The sequence below is a fragment of the Hoplias malabaricus genome, chromosome 5 (assembly GCF_029633855.1).
Source record: "Hoplias malabaricus isolate fHopMal1 chromosome 5, fHopMal1.hap1, whole genome shotgun sequence".
Lineage (NCBI taxonomy): Eukaryota > Metazoa > Chordata > Actinopteri > Characiformes > Erythrinidae > Hoplias > Hoplias malabaricus.
The window spans coordinates 45,185,722-45,209,863 of record NC_089804.1 but is presented as its reverse complement, the minus strand read 5'-3'; the positions used below and the strand labels follow the sequence as shown (position 1 = coordinate 45,209,863).

Genomic DNA, 24,142 nt, shown 5'->3' with positions numbered 1-24,142 from the left:
CGTTTTTAACATAGCTGTTGACAGTCAACAATCAGATTACTGTATAAGGCTCTACAGTTAATACTTTTGTGATTAAAAACTGAAAATATGGATATTACCATAAATATAATGTATTAAAGCATTTAAAGTTGCAACAAATAGCTTTAGTGTTATTTTTAGCTTTTATTCATCAGAAAAGTTAGCTTCCTTTACTCAAGTTAATTTCCTATTAGGCATGAAAAACCACTGCTGTAATGCCTGGTGCCTGCATTTTCTTGCCGTTGATTAATGTTAATGTGGTTTCCAGACCACTATGTTATTACTTGGAACTTGCCTAAAGTTATTTTTGTTCAGGTTTTAAACATGTTTTATGCTCAGAATACCTGGTAAAACCAGTTTTAAAACGTTTTTATCACATAGCGTTACAGACACCACCTGATGGCCTGATATAAATTTTGACAGATAAATTTTGGATTGCAAGTAATTCAGACATTGTTAACAGCCCAGATGAAATCTCCCTGTGTGTTTGTGTGCCTTTTTCACCAGCTCCACTGAGTAAACTGGACCGCCTACAAATGGGGTACCTAACTGGCATGAAAATGATTATCAAACATACACCATATCTGTGGCTTGTGTTTGGTTTCTTCTTTTCTTCAGTTGCTTTTCAGGTCAGAAAAGCCGTTTTTGTATTTTTCTATTTTGAATGTATGTAATATTATAGCCTTGGCTTAATTAAAAAAAAGAGCTCTTAACCGTAATTCATTATTTATGTCTCAGATGGCTCAGGGAAACTTTGCCCTCTTCTGTACACATGTTGCTGGAATGGGGGTGTACTTCCAGCACCTTGTGCTCATATTGCTGGTAAGTGCTCTCTTATATTGATATAAGTTTTCATTTAATTATTGTTGAGCATAATTCATTATAAGGGAGTTTTTCTATTTGATTTTATTCTACATATATTAATCATTACTCTAAACAAAGTAATGCAGTTTGATTTTGATTTGAATCCTGCATGTACTGCTTCACCATGAATGGATTTTATATTTTTAGATCAAACCTATTGTATGATTCCTCTATCAAGCCTAAAAATGTTGAAAGAACAGTACAGGCTGTTATGTAGTAAAGTCAGGACAAAATTGCTATTTCTAACAATTTAAACATACAATTAGGCAGATATTTTCGAATAGGTAGAATTCCTTTAATTATTACCTTGTTTAATCATTGCTATCTATCTATCTGATGTGTGTGCAGATTGCAGCCACATTGTCCATCCCTCTTTGGCAGGCAGTACTGGTCAGACTGGGCAAAAAGCCCACTATATTCATTGGTCTATCTGTAAGCTTTCTTTCTGATTACATTTTTTCATGTGTACATTACAGTTTTTCATTTGGAGCATTTCTCAGATCAGCATTGAATTTCTCAAAATTACTGGCTCAAACTCCACATCACTGTGCACCTCATAAAAGACTCCTCTCATTCATTTTGGACAAACAGCACATGCTTTGGTTTATTATGCAGGTGATGTTGTACAGCTGTCTGCACTTTCTTACATTATCAGTTACTTTTATCCTGTTGGTCAGAATGCATTAGACTGGTCCTTTGTTGAAGAGTTCAACCCCCAGAACATCCAGGCACTAGTCCATTGCATAAATCAGTACACACAGAAATGTTGATCAAGTTGTCATGAGCTATGAAGCATATTTATATATTTCTGTATAATTCTGACATTTTTGGTAAGTGTTTACTGAACTGATGATTAGCTCTCAGGTGAACCATGACATTCACAGATAGGGGGTATGTTCATCCATCAGTTCTGTAAAATAGCTCAGAGGTGCATTTCATGAACCTTCAATTGACAAACTTATATAGACAGAGCACAATACAATGGTACAGCCCAAAATATGTAAGAGGACAGCCACATACTCAGATGACCCTGCTGGCTGCTATGGATGCAGTATTTGAGGACATCACAGCTGATGCCTGTAGAGGCGGGATAAGACATTTCAAAAAATATTCTTTCCATGCTGCATTGCAAGGGAAGATATCAGATATGATGTCGATGAGAATCTGCGGCCCGACAGACAGGAGTGTCAGGAGGTCTATAAAGACTCCAGTGTAATTCCCCATGCAGCCCCATATGTACATCTCTGCCTGAAGGGTATTTCCCCGTTTTTTTCTATTATTTTGTGCTAAACAGTCTTGTCTTTCTTTTCTGTATCATAATGACACAGTCTGCCATTGACCTACCGTACAAACAGTAAAGAGCATGAATATGAATCTTGTACAGTCTCTTTCACTAAAACTCCCATATACAGGAATGTCTAACTTTGTTTGTTTATAAGCACCTCACAGTAAAAGTGCAGCCTCGTGCATTTTCACTGTCATTAAAAAGATTCAGAAAACACTTACATATAATGACAATGTGGCTAAGAGTTTTAACTTTCTTGTTCGTAAACAATGACCCAAGGTCTTGTCATTCTGATGACACTGACATGATCATTGACATAAAAACTTCAGTTTGGCCCATGAAATAAAGATTCTGAGCAAGTTACAGGCATTTGCTGATAATCCACTATGTGGTGCTGTTTGTACAAAATGTTTTGAGAAATGCACATAATGTTGTCCAAAGTGGCTGAGAAAACTCTAAGACAGAAGTATGAGAAATCTGAATAAATGCATTTAATTTAATTAATAGATAATCTAGTCATTCGCTGAAATTGTCCTTCTTACAAAATAAATTATTTTTCCTGCCATAGGGTTGCAACCAATACTTAGGTTCATTGTCCTTTTTTTTATTTGTGATTTTTTTTTCTGTCAAGTGCAACTAACATAACATAAAGAATTAGTTGTTTTAGTCCCTGATCCACTTAGTACATTTAGTCCAGAATATCTGACACGTCATTTAACATCTATATAGCATTTCATAATATGAAGAAGAATAACTCTAGGAAATAACACAAGATTAACTGTGTTTTTTTTTTGCAGATATACGTTCCCTGCCTCATCATTGTATCCAGCGTGAAGGGCAGTTTTCCTCTTTTTGCCTTTTTGAGTATTTTAACAGGCATCAGTCTAGCATCCCTCTATTTATTGCCATGGTTAGTAATGTATCTCTAATCACTTACACCATTTAAAAAAAGATAACATTTTATTTATGTAAAATGTTGAAACTTAGAATGTGTATTGTTTTTAAAGTATAGATTTATTTGATGCCATTAACACATTCCAAAATAAGGGACAAGGGCACGTCTACCACTGTGTTGCATCAATCATCCTTTTAACAACACTGGACTGGATCTGGACTAGTTTACTAAGTTTTACTAAGAAGCCATGCTGTATGAATCCATATAGAATATGGACTGAACTTGTCTTGCTAAGTCTTCGCAGAAAAACACATTGTCTGGATAGCTGCATGTTGCTCCTGAACATGTATATACAGTTAGTAAGTAACTAAGTAAAATTTTATTTATAGAGGACATTTGAAACCAAAGTGCTTCACAATAAACAAAAGAAAAATTTCCACCTTCTAACCACCAGCATCACAGAGAACATACAGTGACACAGAAAGACATACATTAACACAGCTCCTAATCCACAGATCCACAGCTGCCAAATGCCAGATGGTAAAAGTGTGTTTTAAACTTGGATTTAAAGACAGTCATAGATGGCGCGTTTCTTACATCACTTGGAAGACCATTCCAAAGTCTTGGTGCAGCAACAGTAAATGCACGATCCCCTTTATGTTTAAGACGAGACCTAGGAACAGTCAGATACGATTGAGCTGAAGGCAAAGCATGTCCACAATGTATGCTTAGGCAAGTCCAATTAAGGCTTTAAAAACCATCAATGCCATTTTATACTGGACTCTGTAATGCACTGGAAGCCAATGTAGAGAAGCTAATATTGGAGTGATGTGCTCTCTTTTTTTGGAACCAGGTAATAATCTGGCTGCACTATTTTGAACTAACTGTAAGCGCGCAAGAGATGCTTCACCAATTCCAAAGTACAGTGCATTACAGTAGTCCAGTCTGGATGTAACAAAAGTGATTTCAGTGAGGTTGTGGACCCACATCAACCCTGAACAGGATAAGCACTTACAAACAATGAATGAATAAATCTAAACATTTCTGGAAATGGGGTTTGTAGTGACAGACCATGTTTTAATCCCTCACTTAAAATAGCACTATGCAGAAAAAACATGAAACTTAATTTATTTGTTTCTCTATTGGTTCACTTCTATTTTTCTCATTATATTTTTTTGTTGTTTCTCTCTGCAGGTCAATGTTGCCAGATGTGGTGGATGATTTTAAAGTGAAGAATCCATCATGCTCAGACCTGGAGCCCATGTTCTACTCCTGCTATGTCTTCTTCAACAAGTTTGGAGGAGGCTTGTCAAATGGAATCTCTACTCTAGCACTGCAGTAAGAATTTATTAATCCAGTAAAATTCAGACCACAACCTGCTGTTTTGATCCACTTCCTACATCGTTAACAAAAGCCTGTGCACCTGCTCTGGTTCCTCATCTTACAATTCTTATTTATCAGTGATTACTGATCAGGGTCCCTCACCCTACAAGATTGCTGCAGTTACACCCATACTTAAAAAACCTGGTCTGGACCCATCAGATTTAAACAATTACCATCCAATCTCTACCATTTCCTTCCTACCTGAAGTTCTTGAACGGACTGTGGCCAGTCAGCTACAGAAGTACCTAGTGACCAATATTCTCTTTGAACCTTTTCAGCACATTCCACAGCCTCCGAAACAGCTTTAGTCAAAGTTGTAAATGATCTTCTTTTATCCACAGATGCAGGTGCTCTTAGCATAGTTTTACTTTTAGACACAGTGTGTCACTCTTCTCTTCTGTCAAGGCTGCATGATCTGGGCATCAAGGGCGCTGTCCTGGATTGTATATCATACCTAACGAATAGATAGCAGTTTGTCACCCTTTCTGGTCATACGACCTCTTCTGCCACTGTCACTCTGGGAGTTGTCCACCCCATGCTCACCTGGAAACCTGCTTACAAATAAACAAGTGGATGAAACAAAACTTTCTCATGCAAAACAGTAAGAAAACTAAACTCCTCCATATTGGCACCAAGTCAACTCTCAATAAAAGTCCCCCTCTTACTCTCTACATTGATGATGTAGCTGTCTCTCCATGTTTTCTTGTTTGCAATCTGGGTGTAGTCCTCAACTCCATTCACTCATTCAGTGCCCACATCAACACGGTTTTTAAAACATCATTCTTCCACTTGCGTAACTTTGCCAAAATCAGATCATCCCTCTCTCAATCTGAGGCCAAAACTCTTATCCATGCTTTTATTTCCAGGCCCTGCACTGAGGGGCTATTCACCATTCCTCCTTTCAGCCTGCAAGGCTTTGGTGCCTGAGCTTTTCCTAGATTTGCACCTGCACTCTGGTTAACAATCAAATTCTCTCTCCATATTCAAATCTAATCTTAAATCACATCTTTTCACAGTTGCATATAATCTGCCTCAAGCCTAATCTGTTCTTCCATTATGTCCTGTCCTGTTATATCTACTTCTGTGTAAGTGAATGCATCATGTATGTATCTAAGTGTATGTATCATGTCCCTGAGTCGTACTTTAACACATGCAGGGAGATTTTCTGCGTCAGGCGCGTTCTCGCGGCGGGAGATGAAACGCGTGCTTTAAGCGTGGATCAGTGCTGGTGCAGCGCGTGCAGAGGAATAATTTCCTGCTCCGTTCTCACACACTGATTCAAACATTAATTTTTAAAATCAACTTTATTAAAGAAAATCTTTTACACACATTGAAATTTTAATACGGAGCCCCTGAAGTCTCGTGGTGGAAAAATATTATTTAGAGACTTAATCCGTTCCCTCAATTTAGTAATTCGTTCCCTCAATTTAATAATCCTTTTCAGACACTGGCTATGCGTTAGGACACTTGTTGGATCTCTCCTGTCCATTCCTTATTTACACATTACAACCACTTTTTATAGTAAGCACTTTTATATAACATTGATAGTTCAGGTAGAGGAGGAAGTGAATCTGACGGAACTTAATTTCGTTTTTAACTGAGCGAGTTTGGCGCGGCACATTCAGCTGGAGGTGGGCTAGTGGGCTCCTGTTTTATGCATGCACGTAACCGCGGCCAAAATCACATCTTATTCTCAAGCAAATTATTTAGTAAAATCTAATTGACCTGCTATTGTCTTTATTTATCAATTACTACATACAAAAGTAATGAAAACATAACGGGGCTTTTGCCTCATTAGAGGAAAATGAGATCCGGCAATACTTATATCGTCCACAAGAGGGCACCCCAAGATTTAATTTGACACCTCATTCAATGTAATGGGGCATTGCGTGATAATATGACGATTTTTGCAAAACGACACATTTACGCACCTGGTGAGTCCATTATTGATGGTCAGAACCTAATATTGCCCAATTTGTCATGTCCATAACACATCCATGCAATGTATGTTTGTAATTAATATTAACATAAATTTCACTACTCAAACGGAAAAAGGACAGTTCCCGCTTTCAATGTCACCTTCATCTTGCATTCATTCATTATCTGTAACCACTTTGCCAATTCAGTGTTGTGGTGGGTCTGGAGCCTACCCAGAATCACTGGGCGCAAGGCAGGAACACACCCTGGAGGGGGTGCCAGTCATACACAGGGCAACACACACACACACACACACACACACACCTATGGACACTTCTGTTGAGTAAAGGTATTGTACCTTTATTTCGTAGGCTACACTTTGCTGTAGATGATATAGAATGAAGAAAATAGATATAAACATACACCTATGCAATAGGCTAAATTAATCAAATAATTACAAATAAGCAGCACTGTGTTGGCACTGACAGGTGTAATCCTCTACACAGCGTACTTATTTTTTATGTTTTTGTTCATTTTTTAATCATTCATTCTTGAAAAAATATGACAATAGCAGGTCATTTTTTTTCCTGAATAATTTGCTTGAGAATGATATGTGATTTTGGCCGTGGCTATATGCAGCACCACAGGAGCGCGCTGTCCCTGTAATGGATGACTAAATTGAGGGAACGAATTACTAAATTGAGGTAATGGATGACTAAATTGAGGGAACAAATTACTAAATTGAGGAATGGATTACTAAATTGAGGGAACGAATTACTAAATCGAGGTAATGGATGACTAAATTGAGGGGCGTGACATGTGCTCTTTTAGGCTGGTTGAAAACCAGGCGTGCTGCAGCATTCTGGATCATCTGTAGCGGTCTCACAGCACAGGCCGGAAGACCTGTCAGGAGGGCGTTGCAATAGTCTAGACGGGAGATTACTAACGTCTGAACGAGGAGCTGTGCTGCATGTTGAGTTAGGTATGGCCTAATCTTCCTTATGTTGAAATAGGAGAAGCGGTACGATCGAGCTACAGCGGTAACGTGATCTGCGAAGGTCAACTGGTCATCAACCATGACACCTAGGTTTCTTACAACCTTGGTGGGAGCCACTGATAGGGACTTTTTTACTCTAAGACACAGCGGTAGTAGAGAAAGTATCAACATTTGAATATTAATCATCTGTCCCACTTAAGTTTCATTAAGCCTCATTCAGTTAATCTAGATTAGAGCTGCAGGACAGAAATAGGTATATCTTCATTGGTTGAATCAAAGACCCCATGCAGTAACATGCAGTAATACCCGTCTCCTGATATCTTCAGTTTTGCAGGGTATCAACCCGGGGCGTGTAGACACAACTCCTCTGTGATCATCACTCTGCAGGTGCTCTTTGCCCCAGTGCCCATCATCTTGCTGCTAATTGGTCTGGTGCTCTTCTACTTCTACCCCATCAATGAGCAGCGACGTCAGCACATTCAGACTCAGCTGCAGAAAGTAGCGTATGTAGACAATTATGCTTCATACTGAATTCATATTAAACTGGATGAGTAAGCAGAAACAAGCCACAGCAACCATGAAGTGTTTTAGTCCAGAAGATGGTGCTATAGCTTCTTATGCTGTGAGGATTTTTCTGACATTGTGTTGACAGGTCATTTTATAACTAATGAACACAGAATATACAAATTTCAGGGATTCACTCTTGGTCAAAATGAGAAATTAATTCTGTTAGATGTTAAAGCTACAGAAAGCACTGTTGTTTTCATTTCAACTAGATTACGTTAATGATCATATTTTACAGACAGAATGATTTTCTAAATATTAAGTTTTCAAAACTTACATTTTGTCAGTTTATTCATTCTGCTCCAACTACTCCAAAAAGTAGTTAATAATAATAATAATAATAATAATAATAATAATAATAATAATATTATGAAGGGCGGCATGGTGGCGCAGCAGGTAGTGTCGCAGTCACACAGCTCCAGGGACCTGGAGGTTGTGGGTTCGATTCCTGCTCCGGGTGACTGTCTGTGAGGAGTTGGTGTGTTCTCCCCGTGTCCGCGTGGGTTTCCTCCGGGTGCTCCGGTTTCCTCCCACAGTCCAAAAACACACGTTGGTAGGTGGATTGGCAACTCAAAAATGTCCGTGAGTGTGTGTCTGTGTTGCCATGTGACGGACTGGTGCCCCCTCCAGGGTGTATTCCCGCCTTGCTCCCAATGATTCCAGGTAGGCTCTGGACCCACCGTGACCCTGAACTGGATAAAGGTTACAGACAATGAATGAATAATAATATGGCACTTAATATCATCAGTGATGGCTTCATTATATTTTTAATATATTTAATAGTTAAGTATGGAAATAACAATTTTAGGTATTTTCAGCCTCTGGGAGAAAACATAATCATGAAAGACTTATTTGCTAAGTGCAGCATGTCTTCTCAGCATTTAAGTTAAATCAACACACCACGAGAAGCTCTGTGTCAAACAATTTGATCTGCTGTACATGATATGCCATTCTGTGTTTTTCTTGTTTTACAGCTCAGAGAATAAAGCGGAAATAAAGCAAGAATCTTATCTGTAAGGAGTCGACATTGGAAATTTGACATGTTCAATTCACCTCACCACCTTATTTTTTTACATCAGTGGATCTCCACAAAAATAGTGAAAAGCCAAGAAGTGCTAATTGGTTTCACTCATAGAGCTTTTCTTATTTAAAAGGTAAATGGGTCAATAGCTTGAAATGGCAAACAATCCAATACACTTGCCTGCTACTTTTATTTAAAAAAAAGCCCAAATCTGACTTACATGAGCGTGTAACAGAATCAGTAATAAGTCATTTGCCAGCATTTCAAGGCATTCTGTACGCATTCATACTGCAGGTAAAGTTGCCCATTGCAAATTATTGTACATATCCTACTGTTTGTTTGGTGGTTTAAAATGTTGTAATGACAGACTGTACAGAGCATACTTCCTAACTGAAAATTATCTGCAAAATACCCTCCATGTGTCACTTAACACCAAAAAATAGACAGCAGTCCTTTTGACTTCAATCTTCATATTTTCATCAAATCAAACTGAAATTCTTCTTTAAAATCTTAAGAAATTAGTAGACACCACAATGGCTGTGCTTGTCACAGTTTACCGAAAAGTGTACAATTTGTAAATTTCTGTTTGTTTTAATCTGGAAGAGAATCACGTGAAGAAATGTTAGATTACAATGTGAAAAAATTAAAAATAAATATAGGAAGAACTAAGCTAATTCAGTGACAAAACAATAATACTTACTGGATAAAGAAACTCAGTCTGACTGAACCTTACATGCCTGTGCTTTTATGTATTATATCCCAAAATAAATACATTTTGCTTTTTACATACCCAAGGACACTTAAAAAATGAGAAGGGGCAGGGTGAAAAAAAATAAATCAGAGAGTGAGAAAGTGTTCTGAGAAATGGTTTGAACCAAGATATAAAGATGTCAAGAGAAGAGAAGAGGGTAAGGAATACCAAAGTGAAGAGACAAAGACGCTGAAAGACCTGCCACACAGAGGAAAGCCCATACCTAGGAACTGTTAGAAGACCAGAATCAGCAGATCTGAGTTTGCACAGAGGGGCATAGGGATGTAGAAGAGAGGACAGATAGGTGGGAGCAAGGCCTTAAAAGTCAAAAGCATTATTTTATATTGAATGCATTCTGTGGAACCCCATGAAGCTTGTGAAGGACTGGTGTGATATGGGCAGATATTGTAGTGTGTGCTAAGACTCTGGCCATGGAGATTTGAATGTACACATCCTTTTCTCTGAATCCCCCTGCAAGTAATTGGTGAGGGGGGCGTATCTGTTATGCTGTCAGGAGCATGGCTGCCATCTTGAAAACTGACATTTTGGATCAAGGGCAAGTTTTTCCAATGGGAAGGTGGTCATGTAGCATATCAAAGAAAACAAAGAATGTAAATAAAAAACAAACAACTGTTGGTCCAAGACCTGAGTTACAGGAGACAATAACTGATTTGTGCTTCCTGATACTAACAAACTGAGATCTAACTTGTAAATAAGAAATAACCCAGAATAACACAATACCAAAAAGGCCAACAGAGGACAGATGTGAAATGAGCATATTGTGACTGATTATGTGGAAGGCCGCAATCAGATCTAGAGATTCAGAAGAGGAAATGAAGATATAGGTTTAGAAATTATATGTGATATATCATCTCAACGAATAGAATTTGTTTAAAGGACTGATAGAGGGATTGACAGAATAGGCAGAACAATAAAGAGAGACAGGGATGGGAAAAATCAGATTGTAGTGATTTTATTAAGGCAAATATTGAGAAAAGCATTTCATCTTAGAGGAGGAGACAGCTGGGGTAGGAAGATCAAGTAACTTGCTGAGACCCATTAATGAACTAAGAGTAATTAGAGCAAGCACATTTTGAAGCATCTTTATATTTGGTCATATGATCAGAGAAGGTGAAAGCATGTGTGTTTAAACCAGGTTTTATAGAGGCACTCAAGATGTCTTTCAGTGGTTTTATATGACAAAACTCAGGAGTGAACTAGGGAGAGGAGTGAGATGAAGGTACCACACTGAAATTCACAGAGCTCCTGAGAGCAACCCATTCTTTCACAAATGTTTGTAGAAGCAGTTTGCATGCCTAGGTGGCCATGGAAGTGATTTGAATACCTGAATTCAATTATTGGGATGGGTAAGTAGATCATTTTGGCAATATAATGTATTTCTCTACTGAAAAGTAGAATACATTTTACAAAATATATTCCTGTTTGTATCTTACACGACTGAGGATAGGATAGAGGATTATGCCTTTATGAGGAGACGGTAATATGCTTACTATAAACAGTACTATTATCTACACTGTCAAAACCCCAGGGTGTAATTCTTCCCTCAAAATCTTTCCACAAGAGAGAACCAGGCTACTTTGGAAGAGATGAGGCTACAAAAACAAGAAGTTTGAAAGTTGAGGGAAAACATTTATTGATAAGAAACTCATGCAGACAGCTTTTACTCTTTGTTGACAAGATATTGTTAATGGAGAGCTGGAGTCTTTACTTTTTTAGTCTGACCACCCCCAAACATTTATAGTAAAATCCCACCCACATTCAGTCAACCTACATGTTTTAATGTGTGATAAAATATAGCACACAGGAACCATCACTATAGCTAATTTATACCTTGTAATTTAGCAAGCCAGCAAGAAACAATTGTTCTCTAACCATATGCATGTGTGTGTCTGTAAGTTTTGGGGAGTTCCTCCGCCTTACAAATGTGAACTTACCAAACCAGTTCTACACAGAACTCGACTGACACACACCACGACTGATCTTGTTCATACAGAAAGCATTGCAGACACTGCTTTCTGCAATGCTCAAGCTTAAAAACTTAAGCATGGTACCGATGACATTGTGTGCAGATGTTTCCGCATATTGCAGCACAAAACCAAACAGTAAAGTTGAGTAAAATACATACAATTTAATAATAATAATAATAATAATAAAAGAATTAAATTAAGATTAACATTAGTTGATGCAACAGATTCACAAGTACCAAGTATGGGATAGGCACTAAAACATCGTCACTATATATATCAAATTTGCCTATGCTCTCATCTGTAACTATTATTACATAGAGCCATCTGAATATAGCTATCACTTTATATTGTATCATTATTTAATTTAGCAGTACAAAGGTTACATTTTTTAAAGTTAATTTTTTGTTAAAGGAATCATATGGAACACAGATATGTCTGAAAATTGTATGCCCACTTTGGAATCGTTGGAAAGGCCTCCCCTGCCTGTAAGCGCCATGTCAGCTTAAAAGAACATGGGTAAAGAAGCCTGTCATTAATGTTGGTAGTCCTAAAAAAGGGTGGCTGGCAGATATGGATGCTTAAAAATAATTGTCTTAAAATGTGTACAGTTAAAATTAATGTATCAATATGCTGGTGAACCACTATAATGCCAAATTGCAATACAGGGATTTTTGTCGAATAGAAATTGTATTGGTAGAACTAATTGTGCTTATGTTGTGCAAAATGTCATTAGATTTCTCAATCAAGGAAGACAATCAGTTTAAGATGGGCTAAAGCCCTTTATGCACTTCCTATCTTCATGCGCTAGAATAACTCTACTTCAAAACCTACAATGTATGCAATGTGAAGTGTAAATATCACTTAACAGAGCTTATACATATCATGAAGTAAGCCAATTTGAATACGTCTTCCAAAATTGTATTTGACAGTTGTATTAACATAGACTAGCAAAATACAAAACTATATAATAATTAAATTAAATAAAAACTAGAAAGCTGACACAACACGTGGTAAGTGCTTATGTTACGTAAAGATCGAAATGTATCACACACTTTTATATTTGTCTCTGTTATCAGATAAGCACCAGATATGTTTGTTTCAGCTAATTAATCTCTTACTACGAATAGAATATATAATAGAGATTGACTCTGTCTGCAAACAGCCAGGTTCAGGTGAGAGAGTGAGGTCAAACTGATGTGATCAAGTAACTTTATCCTCCATTCAAGCACAACAATATACTTTTCAGCATTTTCAACAAGTTATGTCTACATATCTACACATTGCATCAGCATGCTGCCCACTCACTAACCAATCAGAACACTGTCCACTGTGTAGCCAAATCAGGGAGCAAACGTTTTCAAACCAGTCAATACAAGCCACATGTACAGCTTTGGATTCTTTATTTAAGTGTGTTAAAGGAGTGCTTTCATTCAAGCCTAATGTTAGGAATACTAATATCTGCTTTTAAGCTTTGTAAGAAAAGAAAGGCAGATCTTTAGAGGTGCTTTGTAAAGCTGTGGGGAATTAACATTCCTGCCTTTTAGTTGGTAACCAGTACTTTTTGCCTCAAAGGCAGCAGAATGATTTTGAGTAGTGATTTTTGCACATGAGCAGTTGTAGGCCCATGAGTATAAACTTTGTTCAAAAGTTGCATATGCTTTTTTTTTCTGGACCAGAGTTCCTGTAGAGATTTATTAAGTCTTACAGTATGTTTATAAAATTCAGAATGAGTCATCATGTACTTTGGTCATAAATGAGGGACATTAGGATGCAGAACAGCTAAAAAAAAAAAACTCACTGTAGAGTGCAGGAAGGAAAGAGAAAAGAACAGTTAATGAGGCTGTACTGTATCTTTAAACATACATCAGTGCTTTACAAAATTTTGCGGCAACCCCTATAGAAGTTTCCAGTGTCTAAGTCTCTGATTTTTGTACAGAGACACATAATGGATTACCATTTCTTATCATTGACTTTATCTTCTGTATCCACAAATGTAAACAACTTGAACTGCTTTGCACATTACGCATTAGCATGTTGTCTCTTCCTCTTCCTGTTACAAAGAACACAGATAGCTTTGAAAAACAAATGGGCCTCATTAGGCCTCTTCATGTGCCATAAGAAAAAAGATCTTATGTTTCATATGAGGCAAACATGTTTTTCTTGCTGAAATCGGTTCACTGTAAGTCAGAATTATTTTGTCTATGATTATGGTTAAATAATAAACAAAAACTAAAAAAATTGCAAAAAATTATACTCATTCATTGTCTGTAACTGCACGTCCATTTCAGACTTGCAGTGGGTCCGGAGCCTACCTGGAATCACTGGGCGTAGGGTGGGAGCACACCCTGTGGGGGACACCGGTCCTTCGCAGGCTGACACACACTCATGTTCTGTGGACACTTGAGTAGCCAATCCACCTACTGAAATGTGTTTTTGCACCACAGGAGGAAACCCATGTGGACACAAGGTAGAACACACCAAATTTCTCACAGTCACCGAGAGCTGGCCTTGAACTCACAACCCCAGGAACCTGGACCTAAGTGTCAGCAACACTTCTTGTTACACCACTGTTCACCTCCCATCCTTATACTCAATTTTTGCAGTTTCATGTTTTGAACATGAAAATGTACTTGTTAGTATTTTTGTTCAAGTGGTCAAATAATCTGGCATCCTTTAGTCTTTGTGATATAACTGATAAAACCCTTAGTCTCTAACATTTTATATTATTAATGTTATATATAACATCATAAGTCATGTGGATCTGTGGGAACACATGACATATGAACCACTCCTATATTTCAGTCGTACCTAAGCGCTAATTTTGCTCCTGCGAGATCTGGACACTTGTTATGATGTTAAGAAATGCTAGGATACACATGCCTCCTCAAGTCTACAAGTCTTCAAGAGGCTTGCTAGATAATGTGCATTGGATTAATCTGTAAACTAAACATGAAAAAGTTTACAATTTCCATTGTTCTCTAAGTACTTCATTAACCCTCCTGTTATGTTTATTTGTCAGGAACAAAAAAGATGTCTTTATCCAAAAGATGTCTGAAACCCAAAAAATCCTAACAATCAGTGTGAATATTTAACTACTAACTCCATTACTAATTATTCTATCAATATTTAGTGCAGTGGTGTTCCTTACCTCTAAAAGGTAATAGTTCAATTAGGATAATTCACTCGTTTTGCATAAAAAAAAAAAAAAATTTTTATTTTTCACTACTTTATTACTTTTTAAAGACTGGCTGTTGATTCATCCTTTGACTTATAGACCCCAGCCAGGATGAGGAGCCCCAAATATGCATCTAAATGTGTTTTATTTAATGTTACACTTATATAGTGCCTTTCTAGAAACCCAAGGATGCTTTGTAATCAACACTCAACATTCAATCCACACACACAGTGGCGAGAAGCAGCAGCCAAACACGCAGCGTACTCTCAACCAGGAACGACTGTCCACCTGGAGTACTGTATCAGGCACTAGGGTTTCACCCAATCCATATCTGGGCACATACACATTCAGGCATTCTTTCACATACACACTTGTCTTTCATTCATTGTCTGTAACCGCTTATCCAATTCAGGATCGCGGTGGGTCCGGAGCCTACTCGGAATCACTGGGCGTAAGGTGGGACCACACCCTGGCGCCAGTCCTTCACAGGGTGACACACACACCTACGGACAATTGAGTCACCAATCCACCTACCAACGTATGTTTTTGGACTGTGGGAGGAAACTGGAGCACCCGGAGGAAACCTATGCGGACAGAGAGAACACACCAAACTCCTCACAGACAGTCACCTGGAGGAAACTCACGCAGACACAGGGAGAACACACCACACTCCTCACAGACAGTCACCCAGAGGAAACCCACGCAGACACAACACACCACACTCCTCACAGACAGTCACCCGGAGGAAACCCACACAGACACAGGGAAAACACCACACTCACAGACAGTCACCCAGAGGAAACCCACACAGACACGGAGAGAACACACCACACTCCTCACAGACAGTCACCCAGAGGAAACCCACACAGATACAGAGAGAACACACCACACTCCTCACAGTCACCCAGAGGAAACCCATGCAGACACAGGGAGAACACCACACTCACAGACAGTCACCTGGAGGAAACCCATGCAGACACAGAGAACACACCACACTCCTCACAGACAGTCACCCGGAGGAAACCCACACAGACACAGGGAAAACACCACACTCACAGACAGTCACCCAGAGGAAACCCACGCAGACACAGGGAAAACACACTCACAGACAGTCACCCAGAGGAAACCCATGCAGACACAGAGAACACACCACACTCCTCACAGACAGTCACCTGGAGGAAACCCACACAGACACAGGGAAAACACCACACTCACAGACAGTCACCCGGAGGAAACCCACACAGACACAGGGAACACACCACACTCACAGACAGTCACCCGGAGGAATCCCACACAGGCACAGAACACACCACACTCCTCACAGACAGTCACCTGGAGTGGGACTCAAACACAACCTCCAGGTCCCTGGAGCTGTGACAGAGACATTACCTGCTGCACCACCGTGCCTCACCGATATCAGAGTGTGTGTGTGAGAGAGAGAGTGGGGTGAAACATGTCTCACTGTAGCAAACAAAGAAATATTCTGACATTTCTGACACGCCTTTACCTCCAGTTTGACTGCCGGGTCAAATTGACCCGAACAGTATCTATGTGATATAAACATGCAGGGGGTGGTTGCTAATATGTGAGAGGAACCATTTTCATATTATATGTTGATTACACTAATTAAGGCAAGCAGAAGAAGTTTCATACTGAAAACATTAACTATTATTCCTAGATCTTCAAACTTTAAAATGGGTCAATTTGACCTGCAACGTAACAGGGGGGGTTAAGCTTAAATTTGTAATGTTTGTTTTAAGGGTCAGGCATGAATGCTTCTCTGTTAATGAATGCTCAGTGCCACCAGTTCCATGTGATATTTACACGCTACATCACCAACCACAGTAACACCTCTACAGTATATTTCCCAAACTAGTCTGTGCTCCCTGTCAACTTTTTCTGATACTACTTTACAGCCCCCTTTAGCTTGGCTACAAATCCCCTAACACTTATGTTGGTCTTGCATGAGCCTGCTAGCCACGTTCCCTCACCTCAACTACCAAGTCTGCATACTTTGCCTTCTTCCATTATAATGTTTAATCTACTGCATCCACAAATGGAAGTGTTAACTTTCACAGTACCTGTCAGGTATGTGATGCAGACTGAGGGAGACAGACGCACTTGCTAAAACACAATGTTTTTATTTCTACAAAAGATAACAAAACAGACACTAGAATAATAAGACAGGATACTGAAACAAAGAAAGACCAAGACAGCGAGACTTGAACAGAATGACCTAAACAGAGAGACTTTGACAGAAGGACAATACATGGAGAGCTTAACAGGGGCCTAGACAAAGAAGCTAAACAGAATAAACTTGAACACAGAAACCTAAACAGAGAGAACTAAACAGACAGAGAAAGCTAAACAGACTAAAGACACAAACAGACCTAAGACAAGAGAGATACAAAGACTGACTTAAAGGGAATGAGTAACAGACAAGACAGACAAGACAGACAGACAGACAGACAGACTGGAGAAAGCAGACAGACGGTAGAAAGCAAACTAAAGGTGGAATGGGCAACAAAGAAGCACAGAGACAAGGGAACTTAAATGAACACCACAGACAAGGGACACCTGGACTGATAACGAGGGGCAGAATTACAAATGAGACACTGACAAGGAGGAGGAAGAAAGGCGGGACATGGGCGGAGACATGGACAATAGCAAACAGCGCCATGTGCCAAGTGAGCACATGGCAGGGACAACAGACACGACAGGACAAGGGCATGAAAGTACCACACCATGTCTAGCCTCAGTATAGTTAATGCACTGCACTCTGGGACCTGATTTTTTTTTTAATCTACATCCAACAGTGTAAAATAAAAGAACATATAAGAACGTGAAATCAACAAAATTTTAAAATGAATATTGAATATACAATTAAGGGTGGCACGGTGGAGCAGCAGGTAGTGTTGCAGTCACTCAGCCCCAGGGACCTGGAGGTTGTGGGTTTGATTCCCACTCCGGGTGACTGTCTGTGAGGAGTTGGTGTGTTCTCCCCGTGTCCGCGTGGGTTTCCTCCGGGTGCTCCGGTTTCCTCCCACAGTCCAAAAACACACGTTGGTAGGTGATTTGGCGACTCAAAAGTGTCCGTAGGTGTGAGTGAATGTGTGTGTGTGTGTGTCTGTGTTGCCCTGTGAAGGACTGGCGCCCCCTCCAGGGTGTATTCCCGCCTTGCGCCCAATGATTCCAGGTAGGCTCTGGACCCACCGCAACACTGAATTGGATAAGTGCTTACAGATAATGAATGAATGAATGAATGAATATACAATTAATACAAAAAATGGTACCAATATGTTCCATATTTAAAGATGCTGAATTTGCACCCTTGAGGGTACCACCTCAGTGACAGTTTTCTGACATTTTAGCAATTCTATCTGTCCTTTTTGCTTGTTGTTCATGGGTGTAGTTCTCCTATAGATCTAGCTGGAGTCAGTAAAAAATCTATGGAGCCTTTATGTCACATTACGATTCATGCAGTATGTTTCTTGCTGTACGTGTGCTTTAGTGTCCACTCTAGTGGAATAACCTGCCTGTTCTTTGTAAAAAAATCTGGTAAAGGGGATATATTTGTCCATCTATGTCAAAAGAAAAAATATCTAGTTTCCAATTCCAATTTTCAAAATTTCCAATATTTGTCCAATATTCTAATTGCTACATTTTACAAATGTTAATATATTGGCCACCAGAAATACCATATGACAGCATCCCTACATTAACTGAGCTGTGGAATGTTAATTAGTGTGATAATATACATCTAAAATCAGAATTATGGTCTATTCGCCAAGTAATTTTGCACATAGAAAATGTGCCTTTAAACTAAACTTGAAGAGAGGACGTATGACAGGGAACACCAATAAAACACAGCACACAAATACATCAGCTAATAGAGGCCATCAAGCTACCACTAGTTAAGTGTAGAGGGACAGAGTTTGTGGCAGCAGGAAATGACACAACTCATGAAGCAGCTAAATTAGCTGAGGGGTATTCAGTGAACCAAATGACAGTTTTAGGATCAGGACAACAACCAGAACTAACGAAAGATCACGTCAGAGAGATTCAGGACAAGGCAGGAGCTTATGAAAAGAATGCATGGTTGGCTAGAGGAGCTAAGGAGACACATGGTGTGTGGAGAAATTCATAGGGCCTTGTAGTTGGTCCCAATAATTTATTGATGTTGTTAATGAAATAAGCACATGGACCAACTCATGTTGGAGTTCCTGTGATGCTTAGCAGCCTGGAACTCTATTAGTGACACCCGTACATGGAACGTATGGTCAAAGAGTATGTTAATGAATGCAACATTTACCAAGCACACAACCCAAAACCAGGTTACAAGACTGACGTGGGTCAATTTTCAGTACCCAAGGGACCCTTTAAAGAAATATGCATCAATTTCACCGATATGGGAATTGAGCATCGTGTGAATGGATTCAGATAGTTGCTGGTGATGGTGGATAGGTTTACCAGGTGGGTAGAGACCATACCAACAAAAACAGAAGATGCCAAAGAGTGATCAAATGGCTAAAAACAGAACTGATCCCTAGATATGGGATCCCAACAGTAATCAGAAGTGACAAAGGGGTGCATTTTAACAATGAAAAGATGAAGGAGATGAAAAGATGAAAACAACGAAAGAGAAGTGGAGGAAGTTTTGGGGATCACACACAAATTTGGATCAGTCTACCACCCTGAGTCACAAGGGCTGGTGGAAAGAGTGAATTAGACAATCAGGACTAAACTAGCCAAAACATGCCAATGCACTGGTATTATTGTCCATTAGGGCCTCACCACGGGGGAGACACACATTATTCCCCATACCAATTGTCAACTACTCAAGAGGTAAGGTTGACAGAGGGGGAACAGTTGAAGAAGGAACCAGCGAAGGCAATTGGGTAAGGTTTATTATTAAAATTTATTAAGAACCAAAATGAATTATTAGACATAAATAATAAATTACAGCAGCTATATGCCACAGAGTTCACACTGTCTGAGGGAGGTGCCACGGCAGCAGAGAAACATCAGTAGTGATGTCATTGCAGAAAAAGAATTAACATTTTTTATAATATAATACTAACTAACAGCATTAAACAACATGGAAATGATAATAAAATGCAAAAGATTTTTAGAATGGATGCATTTCCTTGCAGGTAGACTTTCTGTATACAAAAATGTTTTTGGTAATAGACACTTATATAAATATCATGATTATAATAATAATGTACCCAGGTTTAAAGAGAAACTCTACAACTGTGAAGAACTACAGGTCACTCTGGTTTGTTTACTTTCAGAGATCTGCGTTTTTTACATTTGAACTTTGTCTTTGTCTTATAGTCTTTCATGCAATTTACCGTCTCCTGTATTTGAAGACATTTCCAAGTTAAGAAATTTGAAACAGCAAATATAATTAAATCTTCGTTCATGCATTTCAACGTTAGGTGTTCTCTCCTTTGTAAAAACTCCAGACACATTTTTACTGCCATTTCTTCTATGTGTAAGTAATTTCTAATATCATCAACAAACATGTAAAATATAATGTACCTTTCAAATGTTTTTTTTTTAATAATAGTAACGTAAGTCATGGATTAAGCTCTCCTTGGAGCAAAAGCTTCTAACACTGCATTTAATTTATTGCATTCAGGTAGTGGCCTGGAGCATTTCAGGTGTGGGAGCTTTTCAGTTAATGATGTTGTCATCTCACTTTTGTGTTTGTGTTCTGCAATTTGCAGTTCTTTTCTGGTGTTTCTGTATTTCTGTTCTCATGTTTGTGTAGCCGGTCTTTCTTTGTACCCTTTATGCTGTTGTGCTCTCAGGATTTGTATGCACCGTAAATGTTGTTGTGATATAACTCAGCTGTACCTGCATGGAATCAATAAACCAACATATTACATCATTTTATTGAATACCTAAGAAAAGTACTTGGCAATGTATTTTACTTGGCAATCGATGGCTTTATATCAGTTTCTGTACGGAAATTGTTTTGACATAGTGTAGATTAAATGATCAACTATGCAAGCCACGCAAGTTCTGACCTCATGCACTTAACTTGAACTGACAGTCTTTGTCTGAGTTACACAGAAGTACACAGGTTTCCAGAAGCAGCTGATTTAGATCTGGGGTTATTGCTGAACTGGTCTTGGGTCTCTAATTGTGAAATTTGACCTCTGTACATCTCACTTCAGGCTGAGATGTTCAATGTTGGCCATATTACCTTCTCTACATAGCAAACTAGACAGGCGCCATGTCTTGAATTTTTGTGATTTTTGTGTGCATTTAAAGTTGGTATGCAACTTGTGCTGTGGGCTATCTATCTAATCAAAAAAGAAAAATAGAGAATGAACCAGTTAAGTTCACTAATGAGTGGGGGAGAAATGAATAAGTTCAGAGCAAGCATTATATATATATATATATATATATATATATAACATGGACCTCATATTCAAAATAATAAATTCTTACATAGATAATATAAAAAATATTCTGCAATAATTCCTTTGCAGAAGAAACAATATTCAATCAACTACCAGCCTAAAAATTATTTTATTAAATTAATTTATTGTAGATTTTAAAATTATATTGATTTCTAATGCCCCATTTCATCCCCAGAACTTGTATTATATTATTATATTTTACACATTCTATAATGAAAGATTACAAATATCTACCTCTCCTTCTGGAGAAGAGAATGTAATGTAAATTTAGGGAACACAACTGGACTTTAAAATCACTGTTGTACCTTTAGTGACCAATAATCTACTTACCCTACCTTTTATTCTGAGAGTGTACTAAAAGCATGCACCACATTTTATCAATCAGAAGTAACTTATACCTAAAAAAGGAAAGGGGCATTGCTGGGAACCAGACATTTAAACACTCTATATAAGAATAAACACTCTAATAATTTAAGACAAATTTAAAACATCAGTTTCAATTTCACTTATCTGTTGTACAGAAATTACATTAATATAAGCCATGGTGCCCCATGGCACACCCTGAGGAAACACTGCATCACTCTTACTTTTAGGTAACCTAGGAGAAGTATCCAAATACCAAGAACCATCTGTTATTTAGACATCATGTAGGCACAATGGGCAAAGAGAGAAGACCTCTACTACTTTCAAAAGGAAATCTGTGATCATAAGTACCACTGGAATTAAAAAAAAAAAACCTTGCTATTTTACCCTTGACTTCAGTAAAATTGAATTTAAAACTTTTACAAATCAATATGATGCTGTTTTTGTTTAAGTCCTAATTGTATAAAACATAATTTACAACATGTGCAGCCATGGCCTAATGGTTAGAGGACTGGGCTTGGTACCAGAAAGTTGCCGAAGGTTCAGTCCCCAAGAATGGTGGGAACATCCACAGCTGAAGTGCCCTTGAACAAGGCACTGAACCTACAACTGCTCTTGGGTGTTGGGATGGCTGCCACCACTCTGGATATGTGTTCACAGCCCCTAGTGCACTGGTGTGTGTTCACTGCCACAGATGGGTTGTACAATGACAAATAATGGCCCATTATTATGATATTATTATAATTTGATAAAATGATATCCCTTGGATTACTTAGGTGAATGTCTTCAGTGGAATGCATTTATCTATTTTAAAATCAATATATATGTTGATGATGATGATTATAAGGCACAGCTGTAGGTTACAGTTTCTCCAGGTAGACAGAACAAAGCCTGATGTTGTGACTTAAAATAAGGAATTAAATGACAGCAATGAAAAAATTTGTGAAAAATCTAAATTTACACAGCTGACTATACACAAGCACTGTACTATATACAACCCCAATTCCAACAAATGCAATGATTTGCAAATACTTTAACTTATATTCAATTGAATACACTACAAAGACAAGATATTTAATGTTCAAAAGGATCAACTTTTTTTTTTTTTTTTTTTTTTTTTGCAATAATTCACTCATTTTTAATTTGAGGCCTGCAACACATTCCAAAAGAGTTGGGAAAGGGGCATGTTTACCACTGTGTTACATCACTTTTCCTTTTAACAACACTCAATAAGCATTTGGGAACTAAGGACACTAATTGTTGAAGCTTTGTAGGTTGAATTCTTGCATGATGTATAACATCAGTTGTTCAAAAGTCTGGGGTCTCCATTGTCGTATTTTGCACTTTATAATGTGCCACATATTTTCAATGCAAGACTGGTAGTACCCACACTCTTACTATGAAGCCACGCTGTTGTAACACGTGCAGAATGTGGCTTGGCATTGTCTTGCTGAAATAAGCAGGGACGTCCCTGAAAAAGATGTTGCTTGGATGGCAGCATATGTTGCTCTAAAACCTGTATGTATCTTTCAGCCATGGACACTAACACACCCCCATAACATCAGAGATGCTGGCTTTTGAACTTTGCACTGATAAATATCTGGACAGTCCTTTTCCTCTTTGGCCCGTAGACACGACGCCCATGAGTTCCAAAAACAATTTGAAATGTGGACTCGTCAGAGCACAGAACACTTCCACTTTGCGTCAGTCCATCTCCAGTGAGCTCAGGCCCAGAGAAGCTGGCAGCGGTTCTATGTGTTGTTGATTATGGCTTCTGCTTTTCATGGTAGAGTTTTAACTTGCACTTGTAGATGGAGCAGTGAACTGTGTTCACTGTCAATAGTGTTCTGAAGTGTTCCTGGGCCCATGTGGTAATGTCTATTAGAGAATTTGCTCACACAGTTATTCACAAAGTGAACATTCTTGCTTGTGAAACACTGAGCCCTTCAGGGAAGCTTCTTTATACCCAATCATGACACTCACCTGTTTCCTATTTACCTGTTCACCCTGTTGAATGTTCCAGACAGGTGTGTTTTGAGCATTCCTCAACTTTCCCAGTCTTTTGTTGCCCCATCACAATATTTGCAAAAAGACAATAAAGTTTATCTATTTGAACATTAAATATCTTGTCTTTGTAGTGTATTCAATTGAATATAGATTGAAAAGGATTTGCAAATCATTGTATTCTGTTTTTATTTATGTTTTACACAACGTCCCAACTACGTTGGAATTAGGGTTGTAAATTAAGTATGGAAGTGTTAGTCCACATTTGTAACTGAAGCAGCTGATACCCAAGATGCTACCCCTCTGTAGTGATGTGTCGGTCGCGAACGAACCGGTTCAAAGAGCCGGCTCTTGTAAGTGAACGATGAGAGCCGGTTCCCGTTTAAGACCGAGCCATTTTTTTCTAAGGCTTGTCATTCAACCAATCAGAGAACAACAAGCAAGCTCCAACCCTCCACCCCTCCGAGCTGAGATACTTGGTTT

General features: G+C 38.6%; 1 protein-coding gene across 3 annotated transcripts in view; it reads left to right on the top strand.

Annotated features, from left to right (window-relative positions):
• LOC136697481 (sodium-dependent lysophosphatidylcholine symporter 1-like) overlaps window positions 1-20,737 on the top strand; it is a 39,880-nt gene extending 19,143 nt beyond the window's left edge. The window contains exons 8-14 of one of the 3 annotated variants that reach the window (XM_066672622.1): window positions 526-647; window positions 757-840; window positions 1,231-1,314; window positions 2,965-3,077; window positions 4,257-4,400; window positions 7,686-7,862; window positions 19,645-20,737. In XM_066672622.1, coding sequence (XP_066528719.1) covers window positions 526-647; window positions 757-840; window positions 1,231-1,314; window positions 2,965-3,077; window positions 4,257-4,400; window positions 7,686-7,862; window positions 19,645-19,783 — 863 coding nt within the window. In that variant the 3' untranslated portion in view covers window positions 19,784-20,737. Of the gene's footprint in view, window positions 1-525; window positions 648-756; window positions 841-1,230; window positions 1,315-2,964; window positions 3,078-4,256; window positions 4,401-7,685; window positions 7,863-8,897; window positions 13,988-19,644 lie in introns of those variants that run through there. The other 2 variants (XM_066672623.1, XM_066672624.1) reach the window with 2 other exon arrangements.
• The last annotated feature ends 3,405 nt before the right edge of the window (window positions 20,738-24,142 follow it).